This window comes from Mixophyes fleayi, chromosome 2 (genome assembly GCF_038048845.1).
Source record: "Mixophyes fleayi isolate aMixFle1 chromosome 2, aMixFle1.hap1, whole genome shotgun sequence".
Lineage (NCBI taxonomy): Eukaryota > Metazoa > Chordata > Amphibia > Anura > Limnodynastidae > Mixophyes > Mixophyes fleayi.
In genome coordinates, this window is record NC_134403.1 from 270590996 (window position 1) to 270616224 (window position 25229).

Genomic DNA, 25229 nt, shown 5'->3' on the forward strand with positions numbered 1-25229 from the left:
AATTCATTGCCAACCGTGGCACACTAAAGTAACACGAACTCTACAAAAACTTTCTCGTAAAGCAGAACATCACTGGCGTAAATCTTGTACCTCTAATGATTTCATCACATATTCTGATATCTACCACTCCTATTGAAATGCTCTGGACACTGCTAAACAAACCTACTTCCAATCTTTCATCTATGCTCAGGCTTCTAATGCCAAACGCCTCTTTAACGCATTTAAATCTCTTCTGAATCCTCCAGCCCCAAATCCTCCAACTACCATCAGTGCCCAGGATCTTGCTTCCTATTTCACTGACAAAATTGATAAGATCAGACTTGAAATTATATCATCTCCCTTGACATGCAATTGGTTCAATTACTTTGTAGCATCCTCTGACACTCTCTCTTCATTTGATACCACAAATGAAGAGGAAGTTTCTACTCTCTTCTCATCTTCCTACTCTACCTCCTGTCCTCTTGATCCCATTCCCCCACAAATTGGTATGTCCCTGTCTCCTGTGCTCATTCCCCCTCTAACTAAAATCTGTAATCTATCTCTTTCTACTGATATTTTTCCATCACTATTCAAGCATGCAGTGATTACTCCCATTTTAAAAAAACAAAATTCTGACCCTAACTCTCTCGCAAATTACCGCCCCATTTCTCAGCTCCCATGCTCCAAGCTTCTCAAGAGATTTGCGTACACTCGCCTCACACACTTTCTTACAGCAGACAACCTATTGGATCCTCTTCAGTCAGGATTTCGCTATCAACACTCCACAGAGACTGCGCTGACCAAGGTTGTCAATGATTTGATCACAGCAAAAAGTAATAACCATTACTCTCTTCTAATTCTCCTGGATCTCTCTGCTGCATTTGACACTGTTGACCACTCTCTCCTCATACAAACGCTACAATCCCTAGGTCTTGAAAGCACTGTCCTATCCTGGTTCTCATCCTACCTATCTAATCACTCTTTCAGTGTTAATTTCTCTGGATCCACCTCTGCTCCGCTTCCTTTATCAGTTGGAGTACCACAAGGCTTAGTCCTAGGTCCTCAGCTATTCTCTATCTACACCACTTCTCTTGGAAAACTAATAAACTCCTATGGATTTCAGCATCATCTCTATGCGGATAATGCACAAATCTGTCTATCCTCTCCTGATCTTTCACCATCTGTGTTGTCTCGCGTTACTGACTGTCTTTCTGCCATTTCATCTTGGATGTCTTGTCGCCAACTCAAACTCAATCTTTCAAAAACTGAATTAATAATATTCTCACCCAAAAATAGAAGCTCCCTGCCTGACATTTCTATTTCTGTTGATAATATGACCATAGATCCCACCCCGCAAGCTCGCTCCCTAGGTATAATCCTTGACTCACAACTGTCGTTAATTCCCCACATCAACTCTATATCTAAATCATGTTACATACACCTAAAGAACATTTCCAGAACACGCACATATCTGACACAAGACACCGCAAAAACATTAATTCATGCACTCATCATCTCCCGCATCGACTATTGCAATTCCCTCCTTACTGGTCTTCCCAAAGTCAGACTTGAACCCCTACAATCTATTTGCACGCAGTGGCTAGATTGATTTTCCTCGCAAACCGTTATTTCTCTGCTGAGCCACTCTGTCAGTCTCTACTTCATTTCAACAAATCCAATATAAAATTCTTCTACTAACATACAAGGCTGTCAACAAAATTGCACCGTCATACATTTCCTCACTTGTCTCAAAATATCTCCCAACTCGACACCTCCATTCTGCATAAGATCTGCGTTTCTCTTTCACTCTCATCACATCCTCCCATTCTCGGTTACAGGACTTTTTCCGGGCTGCACCCACTTTGTGGAAATCCCTCCCTTGCACAGTAAGACTTTCCTCTAGTCTTCAAACCTTCAAGCATTCTCTGAAAACCCACCTCTTCAGACAAGGTTATGATATTCCTCAACCACCATCTTAATCTCCCTAGGTTACCCTATTACCACCCTCTACACAGCTAACGCAAGACAACAACCCTCTGACCAACACTGCCACACACACAGCCCACTCAATACTTTTAACTTTGCATTCTAGCTGGTCCATTGTGCAATATGATGTAGCACATGCCCTTGTGTTTCAAACTCCCATTGTCCTATAGATTGTAAGCTTGCTTGCAGGGTCCTCTTACCTCTCTGTCTGTATGTATTACGCAGTATTGTCTTATTAATGTTTGTTTCCAATTGTAAATCGCTACGGAATTTGCTGGCGCTATATAAATAAATGTTGATGATGATGATGATAATAGTCCATGGTATTTTAATTATTAATAAACAATTTTGAATGTTCTTGGTCTCTATTTATTTTTAACCTACCAGATTAGTTAGCTCTATGTACTCCAGTTCTTCCTACCCATTATGGTTTAATAGATTTGTCGATGTTAATTGGTATGGCTGCTTTGCTAAATTCTATCTGTTTACTCTCCAATCTTCTTTTATAGGGTTAAACCTAAAATTAAATATATTTGGAAAGTATGGTCCAACCATGAACTAGTCTACTTTATTATGTTAATTATATTCAAAATAACACTGTTTTTCCAGTAAACTTTATTTATATATAACAATAGTACAAAGTGGGTCCTTGGCTTGCAAAATAGGAGTGTTTCATATTTACAATAGGTACACAATAATATATTAAAATAATAACAAAACTTTTTTTGTCTCCGAACATTTTTTTAAATAATTAAAACTTTCTTACATATTTTCACAACAACTGTAAAAATGACAGAAAAAAAGCAAGGCAGACATAAAAAAATAACAGGGAAAAACAAAGACACAATTATCATACAGAAGTGCAGTGGAACTGGAGAGCTGGGTGCCTCAACATTCTGCAATCTGATTTGGTGGTTTGGTTCATCATGTGACACATTGAGAAACAAGTGTTATCATTGGGAAAGTAAAGACATTTATGGAATAATGAACAGTCCAGATTTTGGCACAAGTTTATACTTTTGTTTCCTTCATTTTTGTCAGCTATGTTATTCCAACCTGCATATAATTCATATAAAGGAGATAACAGAGTTAATAGAACAGACCTATAGTTCTTGGTAAACAGACATAAATGGAATATAAACAATACAGTATAACTTTCATTCAACTACCAAAAATACAGTAACTATTTGCTTTATATAAGTGTTTGGCAAGAAGGCATATGGTTTAACAAACTCTGGAATGCAGGAGACAACGGGGGTTAGCACAGGCTGAAGTACAGGTCAACATTTGCAAACGTCACATACAGATAAAACCTTTGAATACCCAAAAGGCCAGCAAAGTATTGCCCAGCAATATATTACTTGGACGCAAGTGGGTCTGAGTGACAGAAGGTCAAAGGGGGCTTTGGTCTGCAGGTGGGGGATTGGCAAATTGCATTTGAAAGGGAGTTGCATTAGTCACATTCTCCTGGCGGTACATAAAGTGTACCGTATACATAAACAAATCTCTATTAGCTAAAACATTTTTTGAACATAGTGATTTTCTAAAATTTGTTAGAAACATTGAGAGATCCCCTGAAACTACTTACAGGAGACGTCTACTTTAGCACTGTACAAATTAGTAAGTTAAGGAATGTTGCGACAGACCTACTTAAACCACCAATCAAAATTACATGAGGCAGGTGTTCCAAGAGCGAAAATTACAAACAAAGAGATACAAAATAAATATCCAATGCTATTTCAAGTAATGGCTGCTGTAAACATATGACCTGGCGGGCAATGCTTCTGACTACACTGAGCACATGGTTACCTGGCTAGCAGATGATCCAGGTGGTAATTTAATAGAGCTAGTGACGCATTCCTCTATTGTATTCATCCCATGTGAGAAGATACCTTGCGGCCTTACAACATGTGGTAAACAGGATGCAGGAAAGAGTGGAGAGCAATAGTGAAGAGGCAGGGGCTAATATTGGTTCCACTGGTAACTTTACAGTTTTCTTTAGGGGAAGTATGTAAGTAAATAAAGACCAACGTTCAATACACTTTAGCACATTTTATATAATGCCTTAGGTCTTAAAAGACAACATCCTTGAGTAAATGTCTGTCAGTTTGTGACTTGAGCTGATCAAATGCCACTCAGCCCAAACACCAAGATGTGGCCATATTAGTCACATCCAGCCACTCGATGGTAAAGCCAAGCAGGTTAGTGTTGTCACCAGATGACTACACATAGGCAGATAGAACTCATCTGAGTACAAGACATGCACAAAAATAATTTAATCGATTTTGTCTGGATCATTCTCCATTACTGCCCTTATTTGAGGGTCACATGTGGCGATATCAGGCCAATATTGTCAGTGATATCCCAGTTGTGCTTGGCCAGCACTGGTCATCTGAAATGACACAGATGAGTCATATTGGTGATAGCCCTAGCTCATGGAAAGTAAGCTGTTCTTAAATGAGATCTTCATATTTGTAGTGGTCCTTGAGAAACAACACAAACAATAATACCCAAATGTATATTCAGATCATGGTAATGATTATTGGACTTGTCTCAGACATACCCTACACTGTATGGCTATGTGCTGCCGGCTATTTTATTGAAGACATTTTAATTTATCGGGAAGAAGAAATTTCTCTATGAACAAATGGAAAAAATTAAGGCGATGTGAAACATAAACCCTGCAGTTTTAAGTGTGTTTAGGATAAATGTAAAAAAATAGCAATGATCATAAAACACATTTGCATTGTAAAACTGTAAAATTTGAATTCAAATGAGCCAGCACCTTTTTATGATTATTACAGAATAAGCATTCTCTAGCTAGGACACCGTGGAGTGTAATGCTAAGATTTAATACTCCTTGTCATCTATAAGAGAAATATACCTTAAATTCTATTTTTTTCAGTCAATTACAAAAATAACAGTTTTGGATGGTAGTCAAGGTTCAATACTGCTTTGTACCAAAATCCACTTACTACCACACTGGCACATAGCTAAATTATACATAAACTTCCAAACCAGCACATTGGTAGTGTTATACTAAAGTAACTACAGATGAAATGCCGAACCTGTGTGAATGATCGTTTGTTTGGCACAATGTCAATAATGTTTCGCTTAGGTCTTCTTAACTGCAAAATTGGCCTTGGATGATATGGGAGAGCATGTTAACTTTTTTATTGTAATGGGACAGCATAAATATATGCAAAAGGCTATGTTTACATGGCCTTAGGATTTCAATAAAATCATAAGGTCCTTGGACTCCTAGCTCTGTAATGATCACATTAAAAGCAATGAGAGTACAAGAAGATAGTTCAAGAGTAGGCTTTCATATATTTAACATCTATGTTCAATGTTCCCTAGTTAAATATTATCTCTGCCTAGAGACAATTCCCCAGTTTGAGCCACTAAGCAACACGAGTAGTGTTACTATGATAACCTACATGTTTAATATTAGCATTGATGTGGTTTTTGGTTATGAGGGCTATATATCATAAGGAATTCTGTTATGCATATTAGTATACAAATGCAATATTTTCAATATGCCATATTCAACTGGTGGTTGGTAACATGGCAATTATGCAATTGTATGAAATTTATAATGTTGTCTTCTTCTGAATATTCCCAAATCAGTTTAACACATTATTAATGCACATTATACTCTTACAACCAAGCTTGTTAGACGTATTTTCATGGATCTCAAGACATCCTGGGAAAAGCTGTAGGCCACAGTTTAAGTACACAAAGCAATGGAATTTGTTACAGGATCATAAAGATGCTAAAGGATCATTCCACTGGGTTAATGGACACATGCCTCTTGAAATGAGGAATACATAACTGAATTAGCTGGTGAATTTGACGTGACCTTCTGTACAGTTTCAAAGTAGACACACGATGGAGCGTAAGTCCTCTGGTAGACCAGCTGGTGGTGGATATACATTACAGAGCTCCACAGTTCTGTTTTTCAAATCTTGAAAGTCATCATTGAACCAGTGCAAAATATGCCAAGAGTGGCTGTCTAAGAATTGAAATCTATGAAAACTTCCCTTTCTGTTTCTCATTCAGGGATGAAAAATAATGTACTCTTCCCCCATTTCACACCCTTCCCAAAAGCAATAAATAATATTAAAAATATGAGTCATTTAAAGAGAAAACGAGCTAAACAAACAACCAAACAGAGAGAGCAATTGAGTCTTTTCTTGTTATGCAGTCTCTTAATTTACATACAACATGCAATCAGCAACCTGCTGGGCTTGTGGAATTCAGGTGACCTCTTCAGGATCTCAGAAAGAATGGTGAGTGTGGAGCTGGTTTGGCTGCTTTCCTCATTCTGCGAGGCAATCAACTGTAATGCCTACTGATGCTTGATGTGAGTTTTCACAGTTGCAAGGAATGTCCATGGAAGCTTGACGCTCTTTGTCATAAGAGTCCGAGCCAGGAGTCTATCCCCTTTCTGTGTTTGAGGGGATGCATTAAAATTCAGCTGTCAAAACTCATGGCCCCTATCAGCTGCTCCACTTTGTAGGCTAAGCGGTGTCGACGCCCCTGTTCATCCTGTTCCAAGGCTGTGATTAGCTGTAGAATAGAAATTGGAGATTTTATCTACAGTGTAGAAATATGTAATTTATATTGTACAGTCCATATCTATTAGGTAAATGAAATGTGTTGGGTTTTTTGTTTTTTTTTTAAATGTAATATAAAACCTGATCCTCTGGTGACCTGGGGCCTGATTCATTAAGGATCTTAACTCCAGAAACTTCTTATTTCAGTCTCCTGGACAAAACCATGTTACAATGCAAGGGGTGCTAATGAGTATTCTGTTTTGCCCATAAGTTAAATACTGACTGTTTTTTCATGTAGCACACAAATATCAACTTTAAATTTAAGTGTACAAATAAGCTATCAAGTATTTGTGTGCTACATGAAAAAACAGTCAGTATTTAACTTATGTGCAAAACAGAAAACTAGTTTGCACCCCTTGCATTGTAACATGGTTTTTGTCCAGGAGACTGAAATAAGAAGTTTCTTGAGTTAAGATCCTTAATGAATCAGGCCCCTGGATAGTATATTTTACCACGTCAGGTAAAGCTATCACAATACATAAACAGGCCCTTCAACCTGGAAATTTCTGGTTTGGTGTGATCTAAACAATGACATTTGAGCAGCTAATATTGCGTCACCATGTAGTAGTTTTCAGCTGGCTACTCAGCTGGTAATCATACCCAGTATCAAGTCCTAGGACATAGTTTATGAAACCACCTCGGTCCAGGGCTCATCAGGAAAAGAAGTATAAAATATAAATTAAAAACAAGTACAACAAAAAATCCTAATCCCATATGCCCTTAATCTCTATGTGCTTGCACTGCATTGAGCTGTCACATTAGGGGTGTATATTCTATTACAAATATATGAGAAGCTTTTTTTTATAGGTTATGTAACCTTTTATTTTTTTAAAAAAAATACATTACATCAACAACAAGCTGGAGGCAACAGAGAAGAAATCCTCCCCTGACTGCCACAGAGGTAAGAAAACCATTGAGATTGGGTGAATCGCCTGGTCCCAGATACACAAATTCTGTATATATATTAAATCTTATGGATCTCCACACAAATCTAGATTTTAACCATGTGAACAATGGACTCCAGGCATGGTAGCTAGTATGAGATTGTTGAAACGCCTCTCGTTTTTACTAATCGATCCTCGTTACTTAAGAGCTGTTTATGATATTTATATTAATAAACTTCAAACAAACATTGCCCTTTTGGTGCATCTGTATCACAATTCTCTCCCTTCACCAGTAAAAAGAAATATAGTTGTTCCAACTTGCATTGTTATATTAACTATGCAGGTATAGAAAACAGACACAGATCCATTTTCGGATGCTTCTGTCATGCAGAAAAGGCGTCTTCCCCAGGTATGACAAACAGATTGAACACATTTAAAAAATCTTGCAAAATTGGGCAATTGAGCGCTGCTTCCATTTATCAACAGTTCATACACTTTCACTGACAAACATTAGGCTTCAGCCTGGTTATGTCGCTTCCATCTAAATTGTAGTTTTCAGGCCATCTTGTCATTTCTTACCTCCACACTGTATTTACTGACATAAGAGTAAATCTCGTTCAATGCGCTTAGCATATTAAACTCTGATACGTGCATACGAGATTGCTCTGCGAGGTAGGCATTCATGTCCTGGTCGCTGATGGCTGGGAGCTTGGCAATATCGGCATAATACCTGCAAAGCACAAGTTGTCACATGAGTCAATCATATAATTATTAAGGTTATGACTTCAGTCATATATAAAATCTTATTGCCATATAAAATGGCATCTGCAATTGGTACTTCTATCGCAATATAAATTAATTCACTCTATTAAAACCAATACAATAAAAGTTATTGCTGCAGGCTCTGTGTACTGACCTCTCCACCCAGTTCTTGTAGTTCGGGATGTCCTTAGCATAGAGCAGCTTGTTGCTGGGGGAATCTTTCCCAAGTCGATGCTCCGAGGTGGAACAAGAGTCCATGAAGGTCTGTGCAACAACAGACAAGCAGGCATCTGTAATACTGCCCTTGTGAATGTCAAACACGAACTGTGGATTCTTAATGACATTCACCCAAAACCGGAGTGGCAGACTGTATAAAAGGAAGAAAATGCAAGTGTTGATTAGTTAGCAGGTTTTTTTTTTAATCTGACAATTTACCTGACTTGTCCTTATCCACTCTGTCTGTTGTTTAATATTAAATCATATTGGGCCTGATTCATTAAGGAGAGTAAGGCAAAAAAATGAGTAAGTTTTCTCCTCTCCAATAGCATGTTACAATGCAAGGGGTGCAAATTAGTTTAATACTTTGCACATAAGATAAATACTGTCTGCTTTTTTATGTAGCACACAAATACTTGACAGCTTATTTGTACATTGAAATATAAAGTTGATCTAGGACATGACCTACCCCAACTATAAATCTGCCATCACATTTTAAATTAACCCCCCCACACACTCCAATGCAACATGGTTTTGTCAAGGTGCAAAGTTACTCAATTTTTTTCTTTACTTTCCTTAATGAATCAGGCCCAATATGTTTCCAGTGTATAACCTATTTAGCTATCATGTGGCTTATTATCTCCATTGATAATCTTTCTATTCCCTTCCCAATTGACTTACCAGTTGCTTTTCCAAGTGTGTCTTACATCTGTATCATAGATGCTATGTCTGTCCGCCTGTTCATCCAGAAAATCAAACATGTACTTTATAGCAAGAGGCAGGGCACTCCCACGGTGCACTGTACTGAACAACGTCTCAAATAGGTCATCCACAAACTTCTGTAATGTTCCCTACAGAAGAAATCATTGATAAGTGAGTACTTTAAGTTCTATACACTCCTGTTTATACAGTTAAAAGCAGTTTATGGGTTTGCCTATGGTAGCTTTAAAGTTAATTACTTCAATGGTTGGGGTCCCTCCTCTGGGACCCTCATTTTCTATGTGCTGTTGGAGTCATGAATAAATCAAGCCCTACAAAGAAGGGTTTCGATTTAGGATAGGTCTCAGCCATCTTCATGTTGAAGTAGGACCACAACACTAAACGTCACAAATCATTACTGTTCTAGGACCATTGTACTGGCGACCTAAAATAGCATTATAACAGAGCCAGGAGACAGTGCTGACATAGTGATCTGCTCCGGCCTTAATCGGGTCCTCCTTTGTAGGGGGCCAAGTTCTTCAGACACACCAACAGCATAGTGGAGGGGAGTTCCAGAGTTGGAACATGGCAACAATGGGCTAGGTTAATTTTTAAAATGTTTAATTTAAAAGTTGGCATTATCCTTTAAATTGCTATCAGCAGTCATTGAGTTATGTTGCTGAATCAATGTCCCTGAAAATGATCCGTTTGGAGTTTATTGTAACTTTTTGCCTTTTTCCCGAGTTCCCTGACACCAGGATACCATAAAATATTTATAAGAATCAATCTCATATTCTATTATACCATTGGCTGCTAAAAAAAAATATATTCCACAACAATGATGAAGAAGCAGATATGTAGCTAAACTGGACAGTAAAGCACCTGGCATGCTGGAACAGGAACCATTCTTGGTAGAACATGGACAAAAACATTTCTATATAACTTTTAGCACTGTTTACCTTTGTAGCCAGCAGCCGCGTCAGGTAAATTTCCGAAACCATTTTGCTCCCCCGATCACCCTCTTTCTGGTCTCCATGTTCGTGATTTTTTACCAGGTGCCAGACTTTAACACCACTCTCCAGGTCTGGAGTGATCATGGGGGCACGAGAACGTAGGCTATCAGGGCTGCCTGTATAGCGGAATGTGGAGTCTATAAAAGAAATTAGAATGTATTGGTCTTTTTGACATTGTGATAGGACTGTTAAGGGCAAACATGCAACTGATGGAGAGATAATACTGTTATCTTAAGTACAAGATTGCATACTTTTTATTCAATACATTATATACAATAAACTAGGGCAGAACATTGTGAAGTAAATAATGGAAATATATGACAAGAAAAGCATTTAAGAAAACTGGTGCAGAATTAAAGGTAACAATGGCAACCTCTCCGATTATGTCATTTTCTAAGAACAGGAAAGAAAATGTCTGATTGGATGCTTGAGGTTACAGCAACTATAATTCACAATTAGTAGATGTTAAATAGCCAGGCATACTTGCTATCAGACCGGTTTGCAAAAAATGTAATGCTGCCAGATCAATTTATATATATACCATTTTATGCCTTATATAATATTTTGAAAACATTTTTACTCAATGGCACAAATCTTAAAATCTTAATGTGGTCTGTAATCTCATCGTGTAACACAGTGTACACACTCAGATTAGAGAGAGGCATATGAATATAAAATAGCATTATCAAGCACTATAATAAGCACAATTTACCCACAGCTGTAATCTAGCTTTTACAGTGAAGAAATATAAATGTAATTGTCAATAAAAGCCTTAGACACTTATGAAATGCTTGTAATTTTACTTCAGTATACCATAGCAACATCTGAAAAAAAAGGTCTAAAATCACTGAAGCAGCAAACTTTGTGAAAACCAATATTTGTGTCATTCTCAAAACTTTTCCCCATGACTGTACAGTAAGGCCGTGATTTAATAATGCCAATTTATGCCATGTCCTTTTTGTATAAAAGAAATAGATGTATCATACAATAATTAAAAATAAATATTGATGGTTTAAAATGAAATGCATATAGAAGAAAAAAAATGACCGAGAACTCAGCCTATTCATCATACCTGCCTATTTTCTCCCGGAAGAGTAGGCAAAACTCCCGAAATTTGGCGAAATTCACAGGAGTGAATGGAGGGGGTGGGGCTTAATTGCATCATTAAGCTCCACCCCCTCCATTCGCGCGAAATGTCACCACGCCCTCCTACTACCCCATGTCACATAACTTCTCCCCCAGGTCTTCCGGGGAAGAAATGTTAAAAGTGGACATGTATACTACTCATACGTATGGGCCTGAACCAACCCCCCCTCACTTCCCCACCAAAGAAACATGTTGACAAACATATGTCAATTAGAAATAATTGTTAGTGGTGAAATATAAATTAGACTGCAGATCTCCTATACCCTACAAGGTTCTCTGCACCAGCTGCCACATGTCACTGGCTCTCTCCCCATCTAATGTTTCTCTATCTAATGGATTTCCACAGCCATTCTTATATGTAAAGCAGCCTTGTAAGGGTTATGTATGGAAAGTCAAATGACTTTGGCTCTCGAGCAAAAGCTGCCAGTGTTAATGAACCATAAGTCTCTTTTGCAGTTTATCCAAGGAAACAGCAAAAGACTTATCCCAGTTTAGCAAAGAAAGCACTATTTAGTAATAAAAATGCTGTCAAATTAGAAGACGGCAGCAGAGGTTTAATTTAGATAGTCTTTGTTGTCAAGCAAAAGCAGATACAATTATGCTGTTTAAGTGGGGATGCAGGAAGCATGACTAGACACGTTACCGCAGTCACTGTTGGACAGAGAGACGGAACAGACACTAGTGTTACTGTTAGGAAATGATTCTTCCTAGTCTCTGCGCCATGTACATCTCCATCAATTCAAAACAATGTACAATCCCTGTGTGGCCATTAATATTGCTGCTAATGTCAGGGACTAGCAGCAGCCAAAAATACAGCTTTTATGTTGTCTTTTACTGAGCGTTGTTCCACAAATCACCGATCAGCAGTATTGTTGATTCCCAATAATATGTTGTGATGCTCTTTCTTTCTACCATAATCGTGTTTGCTCCAATTTTCATAATTTACATGTTAATGAATGAGAGAGACAAATGTTACTGATGCTGCCACCTTAGCAGACGGTTAGCGGCTGAAGATTTATGCAGTTTATACCGTGATCTGCATAGAAACGTCGCCTGTGAATCTTTGCTGAGAATAGTAACCCTGTGAGTCCTAGATTGGGATGCGGTTATTGCTTTGATTTGTTGGTTTATTTGCATTTTATTCACATTTTCCTGCTGATTATATTATACCGTGAATAGTTTTTATTTTTTTAAGATGGCAATATTTTCTCCACAGAAAATGCTGGATTACTCTAACAACACACTTAGCCAGACAGGTATCCTGGGCATATAATGTGCTATGTGCCGCACGGAATAGTTGTTGCAATCTGCTTTAGGATGAAACGCTCCAACATTCTTTGTTGTGCCTTTGTGTCCTTTGGCTTTCATATGTCAATATGATTTGTACATGATCTGTGTCAAGTCACTGGTTTTCTCAAGTATTATGCTATACATTCTGTGTGTAATGTCACTTGTGGAAATTTTAAATAAAGTATTTTCGGATTTAAAAAAAAAAAAAAAAAAGATGCTGGTTCTGTATGTTCAAGGATCTAGCACAGTCCCTCTTATGGGGGCCTATTTAATACAAAGGTGCAACATGTTGATTTTTTTTCTAAAGTGATATAAAATGAAAGGATATATCTTAAGTCACTATGGACTATTACACATTTATATGCATAGCACCATTTTATGTCTGCAGTACCTGTCCACTTCTAGCATAATGTCACTTGATTTGAAAGTATGAATGTATCACTTTACGTATATAAAGAACACATATATATGAGAGCCACATCATATAAAAAAAAACTTCTCATCCATGGATAAACTACAACCCTAAACCTTGTCATTATTTATTTTCTCCAGGGCTACAACTCTACATTTATATCGCAGACTGGATGGCACAAATTTCTACAGAAATTAATTAATTAATATGTAATTAATTAATTTTGTGGGTATTGATGAAATTAAGAACACAATGCCAACACCATTGGCAGTTGTTATTTTTTCCCTAGTAAATATAACAATTTCATATGCTATTTTATACTATATCATTCTGAAATATTTGTATTACTTTGAGTATCATACATCTATGGGTATATTTACTAAACGGCGGGTTTGAAAAAGTGGAGATGTTGCCTATAGCAACCAATCAGATTCTAGCTGTCATTTATTTAGTGCATTCTACAAAATGAAAGCTAGAATCTGATTGGTTGCTATAGGCAACATCTCCACTTCTTCAAACCCGCAGTTTAGAAAATCTAGCCCCTAGTGTCATATTTTTAAAGCACTATGCAATCTTTTTAAGATATTTCTTTTCTTCTACATACTGACAACATATTGTATCTGTTATTGCTGTTCTGAGTATATTGATAATCTACTAGAAAATCATTTTCTCACCGTATCTGCTAATGGAGGTTCGGGATATGCTTGCAGAAGCCGGGATGTTGTATGATGATGTTTGTTTGGGAACGAGAGCCACCACTGAACGATCAGAAACCTGTACGAAAATAGTGACATAGTCAATTTAATGCTTTACTGACCTCTGTTGTGATTGTCAATGAAGTGAAGCTATATAACAATTGCCATAACTCGGCCGTTAAACCTGAAACATTTACCTTTGTGTCACAATGTATGTTAATAAGCACATTTAAGAAAATGTCACCTAAAAATAAAAACATTTTTTGCCCTTCAAAAAGAAAAAGTCACGCTAATGTTTTTCTTGTATAGAGAGCAACTGTTCTACAGAAAAGTGACAAGTTATTAAGACAAAGGGAGAAAAGCTATAGGAATGGAAACTGTAGCTCCTCAATGTTGGGGTATTTATCATAAAAATAATAAGTTGGTTATTGTGTAGGTTTTGATCAAACATTGCATCAATAAAAACAGTGTCCAATTGAAGTGGAAGATAGAAAGGTCAAGTGAATACTGTCAATGTACCAAGTGGATCAGAATCAAAGAATGAAAACTAAGATCTATCAGATCCTGAGTATTAAGTGAATACCCCCTCTGCAGTAACTGTTAACATGACCATGTGGTCTGTACGTTTGTTTTATCATTTATATTTTACATGGAAGGTAAGTGCATTATGTGTATAATAAAGTTTTTGCACTGTAACTAAGCAGTTAAAAAAATAATGGTTAAAAAAGGTCCATGGCCTTAGACAATGACGTTTCATGCCTTGCGCTATGATCTTAACCTTTACTCATGGAAAGCAGCCCTGATTGTCTGTTCCGATACAAGTTGAGAATTTTTTTCTTAAAGAAAACAATAGCATTGCTGTGACTGATCTTGCATAGTCTGATAATGTGACTCATTTCCTCACATGAAGTGATGTTTGTACTAGGAGTGTTTCCACATAACTCAGCCCAGAATCCAAACAAGAAGTCCTCAAAGATATTTTATATGAGTGGCTAATGCATGCGAGAACCACTTTTTTTTTTTTTTAAAGAACATTTAAGCCTCTCTCATTTACCACCCGTTCTTAAAGATGGAGAATGCAGCTGATTTAATTAAGGCTGAAGCACAAAGAGAATAAGCAGCTATCATAATGTTATGGACCATAAAGCATTCTTATTAAACCATTTTTTATTCTAACCGGTTTTATGAACTTTATAAAAATGTGATTTATGGGTGGACAAGCAATAAAGCCATCTTTCAGAGGCTTAAATTACCTGTCCCTCCATTACATCAGGAGGATTAATTAGGGAAAAGTCAAACTGTAGATGAATATTAGCGCTAACGAGATTCTGTTATATTCTCTTAAAAAAAAAAAAAAAAGCAGCTTCATAGTTTTATCCTCTTTGCATATTTTTAATTTACAACAAATTCACAAAGAAATAAAATCCTTTATCTCTATGACAGGTGTTTTGTGCAACACAGGGATTATGCTGTATGGCACAAAAGTTCCAGAGGCCTAATTGACCATGGCCTCACTGGTTATGAAGTGGCTTCCACTTGGTAACATTTGAAGCCATTTTCCCTTGCAGTCAGAAATAATTCACTTGACTGCAATTGCACGTATTCCTATCTAGTAAGTGAAATAATGAAAACAGTGAAAACCCATTAAAGCTGACCTATAATGAGAATTCTGAAAAATTCTATTATTATTTTTTATGTATAAATCAACTTAAGTAGCAGAGTAGCATTCTATTTAACCCTTTTCTTGTGAAACACATGCACAGAAATACTGGTTCCTGTGCTGGGCAACCTAAGAATAATTTGACTGTAAAGAAGAAAGTGTCTTTTTTACATGTGACTTGTGACATAGGCAATTGCAGAGGGGAGAGTGGGCAAAACAGGTTCCCCAAATCCCCACTTCTCCCCTGCTTTAGACCGGATAATATAAACAGAATACGAATATTTCATATTTTGTCAAAATTCTGCACTTGACTCACTCTCCTACATCTCCATTCCATTTTGATTATCAGGTATTCCAGTAATTATTGTCTTTTTCATTTATGCTTAGGATGCTAATACAGAGGGATTTGTTTTATCAAACCTGAGTTGCATTGTTCAGCTCTTCGCATAAAGTCTAATATTGGTCCAAGAAGCTGTAATGCCACCAGCAATAATAATAAATAATAATAATAATAAAATACTATATAAAATACTTTTATGCAAATCCTAATAAAAGTCAAGTTTTAATATTCATACTTTGATCTCAATAATTAACTTGTTACATAATTTTGGGACTTTAAGAGTGCACCAAGATTAAATCAGTGTCTTTCCTTTTCCACTTTTTCTAATTAGTAATGCCACCAGCAATATCAGATAATTGTCCATTATCGCTTGGTGTTGAATAATAATCTGATTGCAGTCAGGTCTTTAATGGGCATGCTCGTATACATAGTCAGGAGATGACTTTTATCAGTCTATGTCGTCATCTCTTGACCACACTAAGAGGCTCCATGTGGACTGGAAGTTCGTTCGACCCGAACGTTAAACTGCCAGATCTTGTTCAATTTGCCACCCAAACTGGAGAAACTGAACAGTGATGCTGCCATTTGTTGCTCACACTGGATCAGCCTGTATGTGACCAGCTTTACATCTGCTGTAGTTTCTCAGTTGTTAAGTAAATCTCAATAAGTATCATATGATCCCTCCTTGTCACATGATCCCTGTCTTTCTGTAAGTGCTGTTTTCAGTCGGTGCATGCACACAGGACTGCTGGGGATTGCAGCAGTTCGGGAGAGAAGAGACAGTGTAATAGGTGAAAAGGTGAGTTTACAACTTCAAATGAACAGTAGTTTCTCATGACTGCTGTTCCTGTTGAAGTTTTTTTGATAAATACTCACGATCTTTCAATCCTTATCTTTGCGATCGTTTTCAAAATGCGTTCTTTAATAAATATCCCCCTTAGTCTAAAACCAATAAACACGACTCTTTTAGAAAAAGAGAGGGCTTCCACACGTTTAGTGAATTCCACAAAAAGGTATTGAATGTACAGATGGGAAACATCAGCTAAGTGGCACTGATGCTTCATTCTGCTGATCCTACATTGAAAGCTATATCTCAGCAACAGAATTAAGTCAACCTAACTCTAGTGCCCTTTCAGCACAAATTAATGCACTGCTAGACTCTCTATCCATTAGAGATTATGTCACAAAGTGCAATACATATATCAGTCAAGTATTCACATTTATGAGGACAACTAGCACCCTGTCTAGAAATTAATATGCAACAATATATAGTCACGCTTAGTATGCATAAGACCATGTGGCTGCCCATGGCCTATTCTCTGAGGGCAAAGTATCTAAACCATAGGATAAAAAGTAGTCACAGCGACATCTAAACCATAAGGAAAACATCCCTCACTGCTCACACTTAAACATGCGTCAAAAAACAAATGCCAAGGTCATTGATTTGTTTAAAGTGTGGCTTGTTTTATAAATTATTGTTATTATTATTAAGCTTTAGTGGATATTGAAAAAAATTATATTAAAAACTTTGTGCACAAGGGCTCTTTTACTTTTTACTCTAAATATCTTCCAATTAGCCACATGAACAGTGACTATATCACTTACACATGTTCTAAGTGAACTACGATGAGCAGGGATTGAGGGATACCTTAGACCAGTGATGGGCAAACTACGGCCCGCGGGCCAGATCCGGCCCACTAAGAGGTTCTATCCAGCCCGCCAATATTTAAAAAAAATTCATTAAAATATGCATAAAATTATTAGGGCCGACCCTGTGTGTCAGAACCTTCATTTTTATGCCTTCCCAGCTATTTCCTCCATTACACTTCATCCTCCTTCCTAAAAGGACACTTCGTATGTCAATCACTGAAACACCTGCCCGCCCCCTAATGGCTGAAAGTCATGTGAGAAGAGATGTGCTGGGCCATATACTAAGGCGGATTTCGATTGGCTGCTGTGTTGTCAGTTAGTGGCTCACCAGAAAGACGGATCTGCAACAACCTGCTGAAATAAGTGCTGTGTCTGTACGATCGCTGCACTTATAGAGGTAACACTGCTATATAACACCCTCCCGTCCCATTCAAAAAAATTGTATTATATATTTCGATATTTGAGTTTTTTAATAAATTATATTGGCCCGCCTAAAGTTTTTCTTTTTTATTTGGCCCGCTCCTGAAAAAGTTTGCCCATCACTGCCTTAGACTCATGTTACATACTAAGTATAATTTGGATTTAACTTTGTAGTTAATTTTTACTAAACGTAATTGAAGATACTTATAACTTTACTACTAACATTTAGAAAATGGAGCATTTATATGACCTAATCGTATATATAATTAACATACATAATAATTGCAATCCCTTTAAGAGAGCATAGAACTGCTGCTGGACATATTTACCTTTTTCTTGGTGATCAACATTTGCGGCTGCCCTTTACCAGACCTTACATTGGTTCCCTTCCTGTCAGTTACCCACCAAGCTGTCTACTAGTTTGTTTCAACCTTCTCAACCCTATGTACTTCAACAGTAATTTATTGCTTACTTGGTGTAATTTAGGACTTCTACATTATCAGATTCTATTAAAAAAATTTAGGAATCCCTATTTTCCTACAGATACTGGATATACCTTGGCTTACATGGTTGCTAATAATGAGTTCCTATTGCTCAAAAGAATTTGTATTGATATAAATGAGTTTTTCAAAATATATGTGTCAAAATTCTGGAGCTTTACCAAGTTGCCCAGGGTGTCTACCACTGATCTAGATAATAAGCTTTCATTAACAGGAGCTTCTCTATATCGACTTTACAGTGTGTATGCTGGACAACCAAACAAGAAAGCATGCATATAATGTCATTGGTTCTTCCTTTTGGTGCATTTCACATGACGTACCTGGTAGTGCATTAGTGTGTTGAGTCTCTTCCAGTCTCCTTCGATCTTGGTTGTAATGTCTTCATCTTGTAAAACGACCCTTGCTATGCGTCCTTGTCTCCACTCTGCCAGATTAAAGTGTTTAAATAAAAAAAAAATTAAAAACAAAGATATTCTAATGCAAATATTTTTGTTTACAACTGGAAGACATATCCTATGATGCTTTTGTTTTTATGTTTTGTTTTCTAAAATGTGTGTACTTGGACCCCAAACAAGCTGGAATTCAGAGACTTCACATGTTCAGAGATTCACAGTTATTACCACTTAAGGGCTTGTTGCGATGAGCAGTTTCTCAGAATTTGCTAAAGCCACATTCCAGACACTCTAGGATGTGAGCAAACAGCTCTAATATCATGCAGGCATTAATATCATCATGATTTTCCACCGTTACAGACTGACCCATGACTTGTGCTGCTGCTCATGTGAACAGCACAAGCGTGCGGGCTTGGGGAAAAATGGCCCAATGTCTGCATGTCTAGAGAAGTTTGCTCACATTCTGAAATGAGCTCTTGAAGATAAGACAATTTAATCAAGTACAAACACAGCCAGACCCAGTTCTGTCCAAGCAGCATTCGAACATAACATGCTGTCATTCTGAAATTAAGAAACTTAAAATGTGCCGCCATTGTGCGTGGTCCCTGAACTGAATCATTTGGGTTTCCAATTCTTTATTTTATTATGATACAAATCTGAAATTGGGTGACCTTGGCGTTCTCTATTGTAGTATATGCATTATATGAGAAAACTGCACAGAAATAATTGAAAAAATAATTCAACAAGACTTGCTCATAATACAACACCCATTTTGCAGTACAGTTAAAATAGTCAATCATGGTAATATTCAGTTGAACCAAAAAAAATGGAAAATAAATAATTTTATAGTTACATACCTAAGTCCATATCTACAGCTCTTGGACGCTGAGAATATGGCACATTCTTATACACCGCATCCAAAATCTTTTCCTTCACCTGAGTGATAGTGTCACAGTTTAAGGCCTTCACCGGGATCTCTGGGCTATTCTCATTGTCAGGGTTCACACAGTTTAGGATCTGCCAAGAATGAAAAGAAACTGCTTTAGACAAGATTGACGGAGAAATAGAGATGCAACCTCAGAAATTAGAGAGAAAATAGAAGTTTACCGCTGAGGGCAGAATTTCAGTATCCTACATAAGTTTATTACTCCCCTTTGTCGACTCTGTTATATTTACCAGTGTTTTATACTCAATCTGCTGCCGAATCAATTTATCTTCGCTCAGTGAATAACGGGCTTCTCCAGTGATTGAATCTATAGGCCCTTTCTCCATTTGTTGCTTTATAGCACAGTGTAACATGAAAAGAGGCTCCCCGGCACACTCCTGTAATAATAGTTAGAAAAAAATGTGACTATTCACATCCTGATGTATCTGTTTAAAATATACAATCACCAAGTGTTTTTTTTTATTTGTGTTTTGCAACAGTTGGTCTGTCATAATACTGGCCACAGAATGAAACCTCATAATATAATGAAAAGCAAAGGGTACGTTTTCAGTGATCAGTAAATATATATGTGCTTAAGTTATTCTGAATTATGATCAGTCATACTGTACATATATATGTACTGTTCTCAGTCACAGACATATACAGTATGTATTATTCTCAGTCATAATGTACATATATATGTACTGCTCTCGGTCACACATATACAGTATGTATTATTCTCAGTCATACTGTACATATATATGTACTGTTCTCAGTCACAGACATATACAGTATGTATTATTCTCAGTCATACTGTACATATATATGTACTGTTCTCAGTCACAGACATATACAGTATGTATTATTCTCAGTCATACTGTACATATATATGTACTGTTCTCAGTCACACATATACAGTATGTATTATTCTCAGTCATACTATACATATATGTGTATTGTACATGTATGTCTTTTCACTCACACAGAAATATGCACTGTTTCCATCACACACATATTTATGTGAGCAAACACTGGTGTGTCCATTTCTTGTTGCAGTATTAAGTTGGAGCATTGTGATGTCTGTGACAAAAGTTTTAAAATAAATAGAAACAAATACATACAGCTGGTTGTCATACCTTAAGGAACTTATGCAGAAGGAAAGCAAACCAGTTAGTAAGCATCTTCTCTGCCACAGACTCGGTCCTGCAGAAAGAAAAATGGCAGTCTTATAATGTGGTGTCGCACGACACAAGTCTGTCTAGCTTTTAAATGCAACATAATAGTATCCATCTTATTTATAATTGTGAGTTTTAATGTTGTTTCTGTTCCATCTAGTCTGCCAAGTTTTGTTCATGTGTCTATGAATGCAACAAAAACGTCTGTTTACACAAATTTTTATTCCAAAATGTAAAAGATTGATTGGCAACTTTACATGTAATGTGATTTGTTTTTATTTTTCTTCTTTCTCGTGGAAGGAAAACAATATTTAACCTTATCGGCATGTCTGCAGCACTAAGCTGTTTTGCACATTTAGGACTATTATTTCAACAAAATAAAAAAATATCACAGTGTTTGTGGCTTGCAGCCAAGTTCTGTTCTGCTGAAAATGGAAGGGAGGTGGGAGTGGAAAACCTGGTACCTCTTGGCTAAAATCTTCAGCACACAACTAGATAGGATAGGATCAACTTATATATTTTAATTTATATCCTTGAGAAGGCAGCAGAAAAGTTAGTAACAATAATTAGAAAGCCATACAATTATAAATTATGGATGTGATGATTTAGTGAAGTGACCATTGGTGATTTTACAGCAGTCCCCAAGTTCATGACGACATTAGAGAGTAAGCTATAGTCTTCACACCCTCCCCGAGCAGATCACTGTCCTGTATAATTGAACAGAGCTGGATGAGTCTACCTCGGTGCAGGGAAGGTAGCATACCATGCATACAGTAAGTGGTCTTTGTCCTTCTTCTCCTGTTTTTAATCCTGTGCAAGCCGTTCACACTGCACATTAAGCTTCACAAAAGGAAGAACAAATCTGCCTTTCAAAAAACGTCTGTAATTTTTTCTGAGCTGCGTGATTTTCAAAAACCCCAGAGATTATTACAACAAATCTCTGCTTTTTTTATATTCTTCCCTGCACAGCAGCCATAATTATTACATTTCTTTTCTCATCTTACTGAAAAAGGAACGCGCCCCACAGAGTGTTCAGCCGTTGTAAAGGGGGAAGGGAGGGCTGAGATACGTAATATTGTGCACTACACAGTTGTACTTTTGCAGCCGTGAATGGTCACAACCTAAAAGGCTCCACTAAGGATCACATATTTTAGATGCAGTGGCTAAAATTTGTTGTCTCTTACATAACGTAAAAGTTAAAATAAAAATTCCAGAAGAAAATGATATTTCTATTCTGCCTTTTTCCCATTTCAGCTGTATCTACTAATCATTTGTGTCAGTGAATATTAGTTCCCAGACTGCCAGCAAAACTGTCCAAACACAGTTATCAATACTATGGGGCATATTCAATTGTCCGAAAGTCCCGCCACGTAAAAACTACTACTGTTATTACGGTAGTAGTTAGCTGGATTTCAGCTCGCGGTTCAGGGAGCCGCGAGCTGAAATCCAGCGAGAAAATTACCATAGTAACGGTTTTTCCACGCACTCTTACCGTAATAACGGTAATAGTGCGCGGACCGCGGGATTTTCGGCGTTTCAACCGACAATTGAATACGCCCCTATATATAAAATTTTCTATATCCCTACTAAATCCTGTGACCAGTATACTCATAGAATAATAACCTCATTGCATAGTAAGTCAGTAATATAATTGGGTACTATGACACTCACTGGAATCTAGATATCTGGGTGGTAAAGGTCAGGAGAAATATTATTTAATCCAGGATGGAAATATAGTATATGCAGTAATGTCATAATCACTGCAGTTGCAACTAGACTAGCTAGCAATTTAAAAGGATGGGTTCTATTCTTGATATAACCAGAGTATCCTATGGATAACAGGAAGTAAAAATTCACCCTATTACAAAATGTTGGGGAACCACTGGCAGGAAAGTGTAGCTGGCTGGCAGCAAATGCTGCCCACATCACTAAGTTTGAGTTCCACCCCTACACTACACAGTATTAAGTGATCACGCATGTAATATAACATACTGACCAGGGGAGGGCTGGCATATTTTAGCCCGGGGGGCAAGACTCAACTCAGCAGCCTATTAGGAACATTTTAAAGGAAAGAAAATGCAGGTAGCACAGTGACCCAGCCCAAGGTAGCCCACTATGGGACCGGCCCAGGGGGCAGATGCCCCCAGGGGCAAACGCAGGATTTGCAGAGGGGGGTTTCCATTCCACGCCGCCAGTAGGCGTGACCAGCATGCATGGGGGCGTGGCCATAATTTTAGAGAGTGCTTGGCTGCTCTCCAACTCTCCCTATCCCTATAATATACATGGGCAATGTTGCGGGCACTAGTGTTAGGTGCACGCAGCTCTCTCTTTTCGAGCAGAGCCGTGTGAAGCCGGGGCAGAGTCCAGCCACCTCAATTATACAGTGCCCCAGGTTTGGAGGGGGGTTTCCAGGCACTATAAAACCCCCCTCGTTTTGCCTATGGCCCCCCAGCCCAATCTGCCCCTGACAGAAATGCAATAAACAACTAGTTTCTGCAAAGGCTCAGCCATTAGTGCTTATTTCAGGGTCTGATGTGTAAAGCTACTTTCCCACTCTAGAGGGAAATATTAGCTTAGAATAACGGAGGTGGTCTTGCAATGTGCTCTGTAATACATTTCACAATCAGTGTAACGTTCTGCTAGATTATCGAATGCAAAATGTGAATATTGCAGACTGCTCCAGTGCAGTCGTGTAGAACAAATATTTAAAGGGAAACCTGGACACCTTAATTATGAGTGATAATAACATTGTATCACAATATAATAAAGGTCTCCTCGGAAGTGGCATTTGGTTCTACACTACCTGCTTTGCCCTTGCAACCCTGCGCTGCTTATTCCCCCTGATCACGCACACCAGCATCAGCAGCCCCTTTCATCCCTTGTCTTTCCCCGCCCTCTGGGGACCTCACCCCACCACCTTCTTCTAGGAATCTGTCTGCCTCCGTATCCCGTCACCAAACAAATTTCATTTTGAAACAACCAAGCATGTAATTAAATTGCCGGAATACAGCTCTGGATTTTTACTCTATCTCTCTCTACCCTCACTGTGTATTCTCCCTTAGGCTATGGCTGATCTTTCCTGCTCTGCATTAATATTTACCGTTTCCCAAAAATAATGGATGTGTCCTTGCTGCGAGGCCTCTGGGGTGCGGAAGTGTTTGAGACTTTGCATTAATGTGCTGCAAATCTCTCTGGTCATAACGGGGTTAATCTATCTCTTGATGTCCCCCACCACCTGATATCTCGGCATTAGAGACGTCATTGGGAACATTTCTTATTAATGGCCGAGAGAAGATGAGAGTCATGATTGGCTTAGGATGTGACTTAACTAAAATGACATGGAATAAGTATTGGACACTCTAGATGCAAACTAGTCCTGCTCATTTTAGTTAACAATGGATCTGGTTAGGGGGGTTGCAGTCCTCCCTACTATTCTGCTTTCCTGATTTAAACACATTTACACATTGATTAATACTTTATTCTGCCCTTTTCCTATAATTGTACTACAGTTTTATATTCTATAATAACTCTGTAAACTTATGTTTTCAATACATGCACACCCTGGTGCTGAACAGGTTAAACACATGCAGAGAGACAGGCTGAAGTAATAACTGTGCGGCACAAGGGTTAATATCCCTCATTCTGTGCCTATTTTTAGCCTGCTCAGTAGGAGTGATGAACTAATATTAAGAGCTGGCAGTGGAAGCACAGACGCCCCCTCCTCTCTCCTCTTCTCTCTCCCACAATCCCCAGGGGAAATTAACAAGGATTCCATTATTGTGTCTTGTGGGACAGTTTCTGTGTTAACGGACACACAAGAATCAACGGCAATTTCCTGTGCACAAAACCACACTTGTTGTATTTGGAATCGGAGCCTATGCTTAAGAGCATGCTCTTACATAACTGGGGGGCAGAGGTGAGGCAATTAAAAATGGCCACCAACTATGATTAGAATAGCTTAAAAATCAGTCTACTAAAACTAAAAGTGGTAGCTAGTTGGAGCTAATAATAACTATTTAAAATATGTTTTTATATCTATCTATCTATCTATATAAAAATTTTAGCTGGAGATGCTGCAAGGGGCTCCGATAGTGTTCAACATTCCAGAGGGTTCGAAAATTCAACATCTCTGCAGGGTTCAGAAAAGTCATTTAGAAGCAAAGATGTCAGCAGCACGGCAAGTTTTCTTAGTTCATTTATTTAGTGAATGCAGGGGAGAAATAAGGCAACATTTTGGGACAACATTATTTGTCATCAAATATGTTATTCTGCTGCATTCGTCCCATGGGGGATGGTAATAAGAGCACTGAACATGAGGTACTGTAACAGGGAGCCAAAAAACATTCATATAATATAAAACAATATCCTAATCTTGAATTTAAAAATAAACCTATGTACTATATTATATGGCCAAATGTGCAAACCCTGACTTTATAAAGCAGATACCTTGGCTACAGCATCTGTGC

General features: G+C 37.8%; 1 protein-coding gene across 1 annotated transcript in view; it reads right to left on the bottom strand.

The window, feature by feature from the left end:
• Window positions 1-2563: 2563 nt before the first annotated feature.
• The window catches only part of PLXNA2 (plexin A2), a 249656-nt gene continuing 226990 nt past the window's right edge, over window positions 2564-25229 (bottom strand). The window contains exons 23-32 of the mRNA XM_075196217.1: window positions 20725-20791; window positions 19840-19986; window positions 19521-19680; window positions 18592-18695; window positions 13681-13780; window positions 10105-10295; window positions 9128-9297; window positions 8385-8597; window positions 8048-8198; window positions 2564-6537 (exon numbers count right to left, since the gene is read on the bottom strand). Of these exons, the coding sequence (XP_075052318.1) occupies window positions 6442-6537; window positions 8048-8198; window positions 8385-8597; window positions 9128-9297; window positions 10105-10295; window positions 13681-13780; window positions 18592-18695; window positions 19521-19680; window positions 19840-19986; window positions 20725-20791 (1399 nt within the window). The 3' untranslated portion in view covers window positions 2564-6441. The remainder of the gene's footprint in view (window positions 6538-8047; window positions 8199-8384; window positions 8598-9127; window positions 9298-10104; window positions 10296-13680; window positions 13781-18591; window positions 18696-19520; window positions 19681-19839; window positions 19987-20724; window positions 20792-25229) is intronic.